We start from the raw sequence: 14410 nt of genomic DNA on the forward strand, positions 1-14410 counted from the left end.
AGGGGTTTGTCTATCTATCTGTCCATCTCAAAATATTGTCACTAAACTCGGCACAAGGGTTCCATACCCTCCATACCTTTCCAGGGACAGTTCCGGAATTACCAAAGCCATCCTGCCTTCTGATTTGATCCCAGAACCTCCCTGTTTTCCCCGCCAGTGCTGCCACTGCCAAGCTTGGAGAGGAGGATGAGCCGGCATTTGTCCTGAGCAGCGGTGGCAGCAGCAGCAGCAGCAGCAGCGAGGGAGCATCCTGTGGCCTCCCTGTGAGCACTGCTGCTGACTTCCTCCCTTGGGCAGCTCATAGCTGCTCCTGGAGAGCGGAGGAGGAGGAGGAGGAGAGGCTGCGGCCACTAAGACCCAACCCTGTGTGACAGGTGGGCAGAGGGAAGGGTCACCCTGGGTGGGAAGAAAGAGGGAGCGGAGTGGAACGCAAAATGTCTTGACTTTTTCTTATTAAAAAAATTTATTTATGCATCCACATCTAATCTCGCCCCTTTCTAAAATTTATTTATTGGTGTGTGTGTGTTTTGCAAGTCTACCAAAGAATAAAATAGGGTTTAAGGGTTTTTTTCAGGACGGTGGACGGCATGCATGCTGCGTTCTGTTGGTGGAATGGTGCTGACATTCACTTCTTTGGATAGGAAATGCTGGGGGGGGGGATGAGAAGATGAGTTGGAGTGGGGGGACTGAGCAATGCCCCTATTTTCATCTGAAGAATGTTGGAGGGTATAGGGTTCCCAAGGTGGGGGCAGCAGTTGTTGATGTTTGGCCACCAGACGCCATTTTGAATCAAGTTAGCAAACCCAAACATCACTTTGGCATGACTGTTTGGATGCCGGGCAGTATTTTGAATCAAACTGGCGGACCCCAGTGTGGCTTGGCTGTGACTTTTTTGGCATAGGTTTGGCTGCTTCACGATATACGGTATTATCATCAAACTCAGCACGAGGGTTCCTGAAGTGGTCTAACCATGTTCATTGATGTTTGGATACCGGGAGCCATTTTGAATGGCTGGGGAAAGCCAGATGAGCGGGGTATAAATAATAAAGTTATGATGGTGATGGTGATAATGCTGATGAATCAAGATGGCAGGCTGAAAAATAACTTTGGAGTGACTTTGTCCAATTTTGGTGTGACAGGTCCAAACTCACAAATTGCACTATCCATTTTAAAATCACCATCTTTTTTGGTTTCTACACAGCCCTAGGCAGCACTACATCTCTTCCCGCTAGTGCTCCATAAAGATCAGAAGTTTGAAAGCCATGTGATCTCAATGAAGACAAATGTCACTTTTTCTTTTAGCACAGTGGAGCTGGTTTGGAGAAAATGCACCTTTTTTCTCTCTCCTAGGGTGAACTCTGAAAAACTGACCCTACAAGTCTCCACACTAAACACTAGGAAAAGTTGGCTGTGATAGGGACCTACTGGCTAGGGCCTGTAACGTCACTCACACACCTCTCCCTGATATCTGGAGCACTTTTCTCAAGTGCATGCACCTGGTGAGAGACTCTGGGGTCCTTGAGCTTGGCTTCCTTGGAATGAAGGTCAGTGGAGACTGTGGTGTCTTTTGGATATATGGTTTTATTTACACATCTATACCACCTGAGCTTCTGTGGCTCCAGTACTTTGGCCACCTCATGAGAAGAGAAGACTCCCTGGAGAAGTCACTGATGCTGGGAAAGATGGAGGGCACAAGGAGAAGGGGACAACAAAGGACGAGATGGTTGGATAGTGTTTTCGAGGTGACCAGCATGAGTTTGACCAAACTGCGGGAGGTAGTGGAGGACAGAGGTGCCTGGCGTGCTCTGGTCCTTGGGGTCAGGAAGAGTCGGACACGACTAAACGACTAAACAACAACAACAACCACCTGAGCATAGGATGGATGGGCTCACAGCATTAACACCCTGAAAGATCTGGCCTCCCTATAAGGTTTCTGGGGAAGCCCCACAGTCAGCTTTGGGTCTAGGTCAGAGCAAGACATGCCTATGTGTCTCCAGCTTCCATAACCAGCCTAAACATACAAACAAAACTCTGGCCATTGTTATTCTATATTACAAAGTGATGTCTCTTGCAACATGACTCTGTGGCAACAGGGCAATCTGGCCCGGAAGCAAATAGGCATGAATTACCACATTCCACCAGCAAAGGGTTGCACACTGTTGCCTGTGGTATGGTTCATTGAAAAGTCTGCCACCTTTCCAATTTTGGAGAGCCTTCCCCATTGGGACGAAGCCAGCTGTGCCAGCCAATCAGTCTCCACCCTCCTCCTCCATCCCTCCACCCATTTCCGCAACTGACCTCTGGCACAGGCTGAATCTAGCAGGAAGAGGCTTAGGATAAATAAGAAACTCCAAGGCAAAGCTGTGTATTGAGATCCAGAGCCAGGGGCAAAGCCAGCTGGGAGACATCAAGTTCATCGTTCATCCAGTGGCACTTTTCCCGTGTGGACTTTACAACGTTTACGTCAGCTGGGTTGCGCAAGAAAGAACTATCACTGGGGTTTCTTGAAAGAACTTTCATTTCCAACTTCAGAACAGGTTAGTGGTTCTCAACCCTCACCAAAATCAGAGCAGTACAGGGGTACTGCCGTACAGCGGGTTCCGGCGGCGTGGCAGCAGCAGGCGGCCCCATTAGCTAAAGTGGTGCTTCAGGTTAAGAACAGTTTCAGGTGAAGAACGGACCTCCGGAACGAATTAAGTACTTAAACCGAGGTACCACTGTATACAACAACTGGGCATGGAACCACACCAGAAAAACCGTATCGGAAAGCTGAAATCAGAAATCAGCTGGCTTTGTGGAAAGATGTGTCGACAATTGCCTATCATAAGCCTGACAGGTTAGAAAAGGCTTCAGGAGGTGTTTAAAAGTTGGCACAGAAGCCACTTACTAAATCTCTAGTGGCAGAGCATTCTGCAAGACTGGGCTGATGACACTAAAGGCTCAGCTCCTTCTTGTTGTCAAATGAGTCTTGCCAACCCAGGGAATGACCAGTGGTGCTCTTATAGATGATCTCAGCGATCGAGCTGTGATATAAGGATTAATACAGTCCCTTGTTCCCTGGGCCCAAGTAGTTCAGGGCTCTGTAAATTACAGCCGACTCACAATTTACGTGCATTTAACTTGTGCAATTACAGCTTTACATGCTTGGGGGGGGGGACTGTCAGTAATCTTACCCACTATCACACTCACCTGGGGGAGTGTGGTAAGTTAAGTGCTGTGCTTCTTGTGGTTTTTAAGGCTTGTTTTGACTATACAGTGGTACCTCTGGTTAAGAACTTAATTCGTTCTGGAGGTCTGTTTTTAACCTGAAACTGTTCTTAACCCGAAGGTAATATTTCTGGGTTAGCGGAGTCTGTAACCTGAAGCATATGTAACCTGAATCGTATGTAACCCGAGGTACCACTGTATCCGATTCTAGCTTCAGGCTCTATCCCTGGAACATAACCCCAGTGTAAGCCAAGAGTGGACAGCAATAAAATGACCTTGAACTTGGATCAGTGGTAAATGAGCAGCCAGTGCAGCTGTTTTAACAAAGGCGTTGCATGCTGTTAGCCAGCTGGCCGCCACATTCTGCACCAGCAGGAACTTTTGAACCAGGCCCAAGGGCAGCCCCACACAGAGTGCATTACAGTAATCCAGTCTCGAGGTTATCCACGTATGGACTACAGTGGTCAGGCTATCCCTGCCCAGGAATGGCTGCAGCTGGTGAACAACACAAAGCTGGCGAAAGGCTCTTCTGGCCACAGAAGACAGCTGAGCCTCTAGGGACAAAAATGTATCCCCCTCACACTCCCAAACGTGATTATTTGACAGCAAGTCCCATGGATTTCCGGGGAACTTTTTATTATATTTTATGGAAGTGGGCTAAAATGGAAGCAGCAGAATCCTTTGCTTAGAAGAAATGCTTTCCCATGGGAATAGCTGCTGAGTGTGGTTTAGATTTGAGCAGAAGGAAGCCAACTGATTGGTTAAGTATCTGTCTCGCAAACGGAAGATCCCATGTTCAATTCCTAATGGCATCTCCAGGTAGGGCTGGTAAAGATTCCTGCCTGAAACCCTGAGAGCTGCTGCCCATCAATGTAGACCAGAGGTGGGGAACCTGAGGCCAGCCAGATATTACTGGACTCCAACTCCCATCATCGCTAACCAGCATGGCCAGTGGCCTTGGAGGGTAAGGCTATCAATTAGCTCCTAGACACAATAATGGCTATGTTTTGGCTCCATTGTGGGAGGCATCAAATGCTTCTGTTACTGAAAACCACAGGAAGAGGAGAGTGTGCTCTTGCACAAGTCCTGCTTGGTGATTTCCCACAATCATCTGGCTGGCCACTGTAAGAACAAGGATAAAGTTGGCCCTGGTGAATGAGGATATCCGCAGACACATTTGCCATAGCCACCCACGTACCTTTAGAGATGTTTATGCCAGGTTCAAAATGTGACACACTGGGTTTGATTTGTATTGAGGCAAAACATCTAATTCTGGGCAGACTAGCTCTGCTGTCTCTTCTACGCTTATCCTGATAAGCTCCAACAGGATACCTGAAAAAAGAGGAGGGAGGGGAGAGCTTGATTGATTGATTGATTGATCAGTATCAAACAACAACAAAATATGGTGCAACCAATCTGGATTGCTTCAAAGGAAGATTGGACAAATTTGTGGAGAGGGAGGCTATCCACGGCTACAAGAGAGAGCTAGTGTGGTGTAGTGGTTAAGAGCGGTAGTCTCGTAATCTGGTGAACCGGGTTCGCGTCTCCACTCCTCCACATGCAGCGGTTGGGTGACCTTGGGCCAGTCACACTTCTCTGAAGTCTCTCAGCCTTACTCTCCTCACAGAGTGTTTGTTGTGGGGGAGGAAGGGAAAGGAGAATGTTAGCCACTTTGAGACTCCCTAGGGTAGTGATAAAGCGGGATATCAAATCCAAACTCTTCTTCTTCTTCTTCTACAAGCCATGATGGCTACAGATCGCCTCCACACAGGAGGCAGAAACGCTTCTGGATTCCAGTTGCTGGAAGCTGAGGGAAGGGAGAAGCCTCTTGCGCTCAGGTCTTGCTTGTGGGGTTCTGCCTACTGAACTATTAGTTAGCACTTTAGAGCATCTGTGAGAACAGGATGCTGGAGTAGATGGGCCATTGGCATGATCCAGTCGGGCTCTGCTTATATTCTTGGAACAGGAATAAAGGGGGAAAGTTACTTCAGGGGTACGCTAGAAGCCACCTTGAGTGTGAGGACTCGCTCCCTGGTAGAGTCACAGTAAAGACAACTTCTGTCAGAGCGTGCAGGGCTGCTTCAGCTGGCCCTGGATGAGCTTGGTCCAAGAGCGCGTCAGGCTGTAAAACGCTGCACACAATGGTGCCACCATATAATTAAAATAATCAAGATTACGATGAGTAATGTTACATATTATTAGCATAGAATTTTATATAATTACTTATATAAAAGCAACCCCATGGCCTTAATAAATTCTCCTGCTGATTGAAGTTCTGGAAATGGGAGGAAATGTCAGCAGCCCTCTCCCCGGGGGCTTCGCCTGTTTCACGGTGAGGCTGACCTCCATCAGAGACAAAGAAATGGGTTTTGCATTCTCCTGAAAGTAAACTCCACCTCCAGTGAGTCACTGATGATATTATTATTATTATTATTATTATTATTATTATTATTAAGCCTTCAGAAGGGACTTTTGGACTAGTCAGGCTGGTTAGTTTGGCACCCTTGCTGCTTTTTTAATGCATATTTTCCTGCTGCTTCTGTTCCAAAAAGAAGGCGTCGTGAATGCTTTAATCTAAAACAAATCTTGCAGTCTAGTTCCCCTTGCAAAAGGCCCGACTAATTGGCCTTCTGAGAATCCACTCCCCTCCACCTGCGCATGCGCCGTCCCTTTAAAGTCTGTCTCCCTTCGGCTCCGAGCAGGACGGGATGTACCATTACGCGCGCATATAGAGGGGGAGAGGAAGATTGAGAGGCGCGTTGGGAGCGCCCGCCTTGCCATGAACGGGGACGGTGGAGGAGATGCCGTTTGCTACACCCCCGCACATCTCAGTGGTAGATTCCTCCCTCCTCTAGCTCCGCCCCCTTCTCCCCTCCCACTCTCTTTCTCTCTCCCTGCGCGAAGGGAAGGCCCTGCTCGGTTCTGCTGCTGCTCCTGCCGGCTTGCACTTCCCACCGCCGCTTTCTAGAGGGGGCTCCTCGGTGAGTGGCGGGGGAAGGGGCCCGGACGCCTGGGGTCTTGGCGGGGGGAAGGAAGAAGAGCAGGACGCCTGGGTCGCTCTTGCTTTAAAGAGGCTGAGAGCTGAGGCCGGACGCCTGGATCCTTTTTAGAAACTGGGTGGGGGGAAAGCGGAGAGTAGAATCTGCTGGACGCCTGGGTCCCTTTTGCTTTTGAAAGGAGGAGGTCGGTCTCCTGGGTCCCTTTAAAAAAATGTTGGTGGGGGGGGAGTACAGAGTCGGACGCCTGGGTCTCTACAAAAAAGATGGGTAGAGTAGAAGCCGGACGCCTGGGTCCCTTTGTAAAAGGGGAAGAGAGTTAGCACCCGGACTCCTGGGTCCATTTTGCTTTGAAAAGGAAGATGTGAGCGGAGGCCGGACGCCTGGGTCCCTTTAAGTAAGAAGTAGAGGAAAGTTCAGATTCCTGCAGGTCGAGTAGGGAAAAGCGTCCTGTGCTTGTTCCGCAAGGACGTGAGGAGGGGCGAAGGGGCTGAAGGCAGCAAACAGCTAAATAAATCGGGGACCCCCTTTTTAAGGGGGCGTTTCAAGGGTGTCTTACAGAACCAGGAGTCATAGGGTTTCTCTGGTAGTTAAATGCGAATGGTGCTGGTCTCCTGGGCTCACTTGGGTGGCGGAGGAATGAAGTGAACTCAGACCTCTGAATTTTCTTTTAAGGTCTTAAAATATATATTATGTCTTTGCTAAGTCTGCGACTTCTGAGTTTCTTTGGAGCTGCTGCAGGGCTTCCTCCTTCTTTGAGGAACAAGGAGTATGTTTCGAAGAGTCAGAGTTCCCCAGCATAACAGATAAAAATCAAAGCCTTTTTAAAAAAAATCATACACACAGATTTTTACTGTTGTTGTTGTGGAGATGAAATGTGGATAGGTGGGAGAACCGTGTATGTGTCCTTTGAGGGAAAAGATGGGATAGAAAGACAATACAGTGGTACCTCGGGTTACAAACGCTTCAGGTTACAGACTCTGCTAACCCAGAAGTAGTACCTTGGGTTAAGAACTTTACTTCAGGATGAGAACAGAAATGGTGCGGCGCCAGCGGGAGGCCCCACTAGCTAAAGTGGTACCTCAGGTTAAGAACGGTTTCAGGTTAAGAACGGACCTCCGGGACGAATTAAGTTCTTAACCAGAGGTACCACTGTAAATAGATGTGTTTCAGGGTTGGGGACTGCCTGTGCATCTCTGAATGTTGCTGTACTGCAACTCCCATCATCCCTGTCCATTGGCCATGGTAGCTGGGCTGCTGGGAGCCCAAGTCCAAAAAACATAGGACTACAGGGTGTCCTCCATCCTTGATGTTGAGGGTGGGCTCCTTCCTTCTGGACCCTGGGGCTTTCAAATCCTTGCAGGCACTTTGACCCTGGCAACATGTATACTTTACCAGAACTGTCTATCAGAGAGAGCTTGTGCTCTGGAAAGAAGCTACAGGGGGAAAGGCAGGGGATAGATAAATATGTAATAATGATGATGGGGATGATGATGACAGCTCAGTTGGTAGACCATGAGACTCTTAATCTCATGGTTGTGGGTTCAAGCCCCATGCTGGGCGAAATATTGCAGGGGGTTGGACTAGATGACCATCGGATCCCTTCCAACTCTACAATTATTTGACTGGAAGCCAGATGCTGAAGCATTGCTTGCTGTGGGGGTTATGCAACGTGGACACCAGGGACCTCCTGAATAAGCACAGTGTTTGTGAGCCAGGAGCACTTGTTCAGTTTTCTGGACCGTAGATAATAAGAAACAGCTTCTTTGGGATTAGATGTGACAGCAAGGAATGTTTTGGCTATCATGGCCCCCTGGACTCCAGTCTTTTCTGGAGTATGGGCATCAACAGCTTTTCCCCAAGCAAACCCAGACGTCTTTCACCTGGTTTTACTTGGGAGTCCTGGTAGATGGCTTTTTCTCCCCTTGCCTTTCAAAGCACGTTTTATAGGTGGACTGAGAACTATATACTGTCCCCTGGTATTGGAGGCAGTACGCTGGGGATCTTGAGCCACTGTTGTGTTCAGGTCCAAGGGATCTGGTTGGCCACTGTGAGAGCAGGTTGCTGGACTATAACCCCCCGCCCCCAATCCCTTTGGCCTGATTCAGCAACCAGGCACGTCTCAGGTCATGTGACTCTTCAATGCTAGGCGTGACTTCAGATGTTAGTAGCAGATTATAGTGACTCTGATTATAGGAGATTGTTTTATTAGGCCACTTTTGCACTGCCCGTCAGTCAAGGCCTCCAGCTGATTTGTGAAGTAGTAAAAACAAGAAACTATGAAATGCAACCAATATTTTCTTAAAAAATCAAGATGCGAAAAACAGTGCTGGCTAGGGCAAAACTAGCCAAAGGGTGTGTATGTGGGTAGCTTAATGAAACCCACAAGTACCCATTTCCTTCCCCATGCCTGTTTAAAACCAGTAAAAGATTGGGGTGGTGGATAATTAAAGTCACAAGCCCTTTCCATAATTTTAGTTCTCTCTTCTCTATAGCACTGAAGGAGGATAGTCACAAAAACGAGAATGAGCCCCCTGGGTTAGTTTGACATAATCACTTTGCTCGATCAGGCCTATGGCCTATCTAGTCCAGCATCTTGTACTCAGGACCCAAGCACAAAAGCACCCTTGGACTTCCAATAGTTTCCAGCAACTAGTGTGTGTGATCTTGGATGTGTTGGGTCTGGTTTGTTAAAAGTCGTCGGATGAGACTCTCTCTTGACGTGACCAGAGTTCCTCTACGATCTGGATCCCCGTGACAACCCCCATCCTGGGAGGAACGAGTTTCCAAAGAGCATCAAAAGCCTTGGCCTCCCCGCCATCCCCAATGTGAGGTACAGTGGTACCTCGGGATGCAAATGAGATCTGTTCCAGAGCCCTGTTCGCATCCTGAACAGAACGTAAGACGCGACAGCGCATGCGTGGGTCGCGTTTTGCCGCTTCCGTGCATGCGCATGACGTCATTTTGACCGTCTGCGCATGCGCGAACGGCGAAACCCGGAAGTAACGTGCTCCGTTACTTCCGGGTCGCCGCGGAGCGCAACCCGAAAATACTTATCCTGAAGTGTATTTATCCCGAGGTATGACTCTAGTCAGTTCTAGGTTAGTGTTGACCTGCCAGCCCTGGTCTGAAATGGAGGCAGAATGCTTTTCCACAGTCAATATCCAACAAACATGAGATGGTGGGTGCTCCAAACGTCGCAATAGGGTGCTCCAAGCACAGCAGCAGGCAGAACAGTTCTGTCTGATAATGAAGAAATTAATTGTCCCCAAAGGTACGTCAAATGGCCATGGATCAGCGATCACTTAAAAGCAGACTTCCTCAGACTCGGCCCTCCAGCTGTTTTGAGACTACAATTCCCATCATCCCTGACCACTTGTCCTGCTCGCTAGGGATCATGGGAGTTGTAGGCCAAAAACATCTGGAGGGCCGAGGTTGAGGAAGCCTGCTTAAAAGTGTAGTAAGCTGATGGACACCCAACATCTGCCTCCATTTCAGTGATCTTTGACAGTGGCTTACCACTCCTACCATTCCTGTTCATGGAACATTTGTTTGATACAGTGGTACCTCGCAAGACGAATGCCTCGCAAGACGAAAGAGTTTTCGTTTTTTGAGTTGCTTCGCAAGACGAATTTCCCTATGGGCTTGCTTCGCAAGACGAAAGGATACAATGTGACGATTTTCAATGCATTCCTATGGGAAACCGTGCTTCGCAAGACGAAAAATTCGCAAGACGAAAAAACTCGCAGAACGAATTAATTTCGTCTTGCGAGGCACCACTGCAATTATTAGTTTGTGACTCCACACACGTATTATGTGTCTTCTGTTTATGAATTTTGAAACAGTGTAGTGTTATAGAAACATTGCCAGTAGATTATTGGCCGGTGTGTTGCGTGTTGTTGTTCAGAATGTTCTGTTTTTCAGCCTTGGTTGCGCGGACCTGCTTTGGGTCCAAGCTTCCTGATCACGTTTGTTTGTTAAAGCTGCATGTTCCTCCCTGTGATTCTTGGGAGTTATTTCTCTCTCGTTGCATAAGGCCCTCGACTTTGCTTGTTCCTTTCCAACACTTGAGGAAGGAACAACCTCAGGTTTTCGCTTAGGGTCTGGCTCCTTGCCAGGCCGTTGGATTTAAAGGGATGGTGCCACCTGTTGGCTCAAGGGCGTCATTGCTTCCATTAGGCCTCCCAGCAAGCCTATGCTGTTTGGCCAGTCCTGGTATGGCACTGGCCTTTGGGATAACCTTTGCCATGACTTGGCAGGGTGGTGTCTTCTCTCTGCGCAAGCCAAGCTTGGCATGTGCCCCAGAATGCACTGAACCTGGCCCTGGAATGGGGTTCGTTCCTGGTCTCTGGTTGGTCAGGTGCTTTGAGAATCTCCCTCCCACACTCCAACCAATTTGTATCATGAAACTTTTGCATTGCATAATATTTCTCTTTCCCTGCCGTGAAGTTCTTCCAGTGGAGAAGGTTTAGGGCAGGCATAAGCAAACTCAGCCCTCTAGATGTTTTGGGACTACAACTCCCATCATCTCTGACCACTTGTCCTGCTAGCTAGGGATGATGGGAGTTGTAGTCACAAAACATCTGGAGGGCCGAGTTTGCCTATGCCTGGTTTAGGGCCACGGTCCCCCCTATGCTTTCACAGTGCTTTGATGCCACTTTAAGCAGTTATGCCCCCCCCCCGAATTCTGGGAGCTGTAGTTTAAGGGCGCTGGGAGCATTTGCATGAAAATACCCACCACCTGGTTTAAAGAGTGGCCCCATTTTAGCCATGCACAAACCATGTGTTAGACACTCAGATATATAAGCTGGGCAACAGTCACCAAAACGGAATGCCTAGTTGCCATTTTTGGGCCAGACGCCTCAAAAGCCATATTTTTCAATACAATTTTTATGGTTCCTGAATTTCATTCTGATTGTGCAGATAAAAATTAAAGGGTAGAATTCTACAGGATGTGTTGCTGGTGTGTGAAAAACAGTAAAGATCCGAGGATCCCCAGGCATGTTACACCAAATGGTGGAGATGTCAGCGGCCATCCTGGCAGTATTTGGGAATAGTCAGATTATTTGGATATCTAAGAAATTCAGTAATCAACCCCTTAGATATATTGGAGACCAAATTCCTCAAGCATTTGATAAATAATCAACTGTACAGCATAACTTTTACTTGCTGGGTGGTGAAGGCAAATTGTGGACAAAAATATCAGGAGACTGCAGGCTTAATACACTATAGGGTTGTAACAGCATCAAAATGCCCTAGGCAGTGAGCACATTTAGTGATTGGTGTGGGTCCAATTGCGACCACATGGAGATCTCTGGGTGGCAGGTTGGTGACTGACATCTCTCCATCTGGCTGGCCTCTCCAGCTCTCTTGACCAGGTAAACAGAAGAGCTTATTTATTGCATTTATAGTCCACCTTTTTCTCCAAGGAGTACATGGATCATTCTCCTCCTTGGCTAATCCTACAACGACCCTTTGAGGTAGGTTAGGAGGCTGTGAGTGACTCCAAGGTCACCCAGTGAGCTTCCTGACTGAGTGGGGATTCGAACCCTGATCTCCCAGGTCCTAGTCTGGCACTCAAACCACTACACCCCGCTGGCTTGCTAGAGTATGCTATGGGGCAGCTCTATAGATTAAGTAGATAAATAAATATGAGGAAAGCAAAAGGTCACTTAGAGAAGGATCTGAAATATTTTCCCTGAAGCTTGTATTTGTTTTATTCTGGATTGTTTTATTTGATGTTTTGATGTGATGTAAACCACTTGGAGATTTCTTCTTTAAAATATAAAGCAGTATAGAAATGATATTACATTCGTAACTCGGAAGTCGAATGCTTTGCGGGACGAACGTTTTGGCTCCCGAACGCCGCAAACCTGGAGGTGATTGTTCCAGTTTGCGAACGTTCTTTGGAACCCGAACATCCGTTGCGGCTTCCGACTGGCTGCAGGAGTTCCCTGCAGCCAATTGGAAGCTGCGCCTTGGTTCCTGAACGTTTTGGAAGTCAAACAGACTTCTGAGGTACGACTGTATAATTATTATAATTATTATTTATTAATCCCCACAGGGGGAAAGATGGCACTTAGACATTCTGTTGTGGTGACTGTAACCTAGGTTTAAGGTGCCATTTGGCAATTGGCTTATATATCTATGTTTCTATCACTGGACCTCAACAGGGTAATCGAATCCACCTTTCTGCAATGCAGGAATCACAGCTGAAGAGTCCCTTGGGAAAGGCTACCGTAAGGAAAACTTGCAGTCTTGGGGACAAGTCTTTCTCTGAGCTGCTTTTGCCAGCCATTTTGGAGAGGGTTGTGTTGAGTGGCTGAGCTGTAACTGATCTCCCTGAGACTCTGTTTGAATAAAGAGACTCTCATCCCCACCCTGGTATTGAGATTGTGTTGCTAACTGGCATGATGAATGCATAAATGCCTCCTTTGGTATTATATAACTGCACTGTTGCTTATGGCTGGATGTTGTTCTTAAAGCTGTACAGGAGTCATTATGGGGACATGTGAGGTGTTATTTACCCAGGTTTGGTGGGGCATCTTCGTCTGCCTGAGGTTCGATGGGTGGAATATACAGACCATGCCCAGCTCACTGGCACTGGGCACCACCACCGTGACAATCCCTGAGTCTTGCCTTGGCCATGTTCCCATAATTCCATGCAGTCTTCCCATAATTCCACTCAAATGGCTTCTGAAAGTGGAAATTGCCTTGTAGGGACAGCCTGGGAATCTACAGCTACATTTCTTTTTACACTTTTATAGGGCTGCCATCCATATATGGGATTTGTCTGTTGAAAACAGCGTCCAGGAAAACCCGGGCGTATGGCAACCCATGTCGAAAGTGTTGAATTTTTTGGGGTCAAATTTCTTTAAAAATACATTTTTGGGGGAGATTTTGCAAAAAACGCAGCAGCTTTGCATGCGCTGTACATAGCGACGCTGCACATGCGCTGTACATAGCGGTTTGCCGGCAGTGGTGCTCCAGCACCGTATGGACTGTGCCGGGATCCTCTGCTCACCGCTGCAGCTGCAAACGGAGGATCCTCTACATGCGGTAATGGAGGGATCCCACCGCTGTCTGGACGGTGCTCGAGCGGCGCCAGTGGCAAACCGCTATGTATGGCACATGTGCGGCGGCGTTACATACAGCGCATACGTGTGGTGCCACACATGCACTGTACATAGCGGTTTGCTGCCAGCGCCGGGATCCTCTGCTTGCGGCTGCAGCCGTGAACGGAGGATCTTCCACATGCGGCTGCGGCGGCGTGGCGAGCCCCCGCGGGGTGCCTTCTCGTCACCCCCCCCAGACATGGCACCCGGGGCGCCCCCCTGTTGTGACACCACTGGGGGGGGGCTAACGCGGTTATTGTATTAACTTCTAAGCATATGGTTGTGTCCTTGGCCGTTTCTCATCTGTTAACCAGTTAGATAGCTGGATAGCTGAGTTGGTTAGAGAGTGGTGCTGACGACACCAAGGTTTGTAGGTTTGATCCCCGTATGGGACAGCTGCATATTACTGCAATAGAGGGGGTTGGACTTGATGATCCTCAGGGTCCCTTCCAACAGTATGATTCTGTGAGATATCTGTGAGATAACATTGTTGGTTTAAGGGGTCCAGTTGGCTGGTGACAAATTGCCAATGGACGACCCTTTGTCAGACTCTTAAAATGTGTGGAGCTAGATATCATGGTATGGCTTATCCAAAAGCAGGCTCCTCTATTTAACCTATTGTCGACTGATAGAATTGAACAGTGGCTCTTAACCTTTTTGGGACCGCAGATCCCTTTGAGAATCTGATGAAAGCTATTTGCCAGAAAAATTCATACAAACACAAAATGTTGCATGGAAATTATTTTATTTCACTGGGGGGTGGGAATCTGGTTCACAGACCCCCTGAAGCCCATCTATTGACCTCCTGGGATCCATGGACCCCTGTTTAGGAATCCCTGATCTAGACCCCTGATTAGTGGACTGTTTCATTCCATACAAACACTGCCTTTGACAGAGTTGGACCATTGGTGAAGGGTTCACAAAGTAAAGGAAGGATTGAACTCTGATTAATAAGAATACACACAGAGACTTGAACCAGCAAGACTCTGGGAAGGGTGCGTATAATAATCTCTCTCTGTTCGTGCCTCCACTCCTCGGCCCAGGTCGTTTTATTCACAAAAGAACTTTTACAGAGTGTTCGTAAGAACCAAT

The 14410-nt window shown here is 48.0% G+C and overlaps 1 protein-coding gene across 1 annotated transcript in view; it reads left to right on the plus strand.

Annotated features, from left to right (window-relative positions):
* Positions 1–5971: 5971 nt before the first annotated feature.
* POR (cytochrome p450 oxidoreductase) overlaps positions 5972–14410 on the plus strand; it is a 49135-nt gene continuing 40696 nt past the window's right edge. Inside the window, 2 exon segments of the mRNA XM_028708883.2 lie at positions 5972–6071; positions 6074–6188. Coding sequence (XP_028564716.2) covers positions 5987–6071; positions 6074–6188 — 200 coding nt within the window. The 5' untranslated portion in view covers positions 5972–5986.

Source organism: Podarcis muralis, chromosome 15 (assembly GCF_964188315.1).
Source record: "Podarcis muralis chromosome 15, rPodMur119.hap1.1, whole genome shotgun sequence".
NCBI classification, from domain to species: domain Eukaryota; kingdom Metazoa; phylum Chordata; class Lepidosauria; order Squamata; family Lacertidae; genus Podarcis; species Podarcis muralis.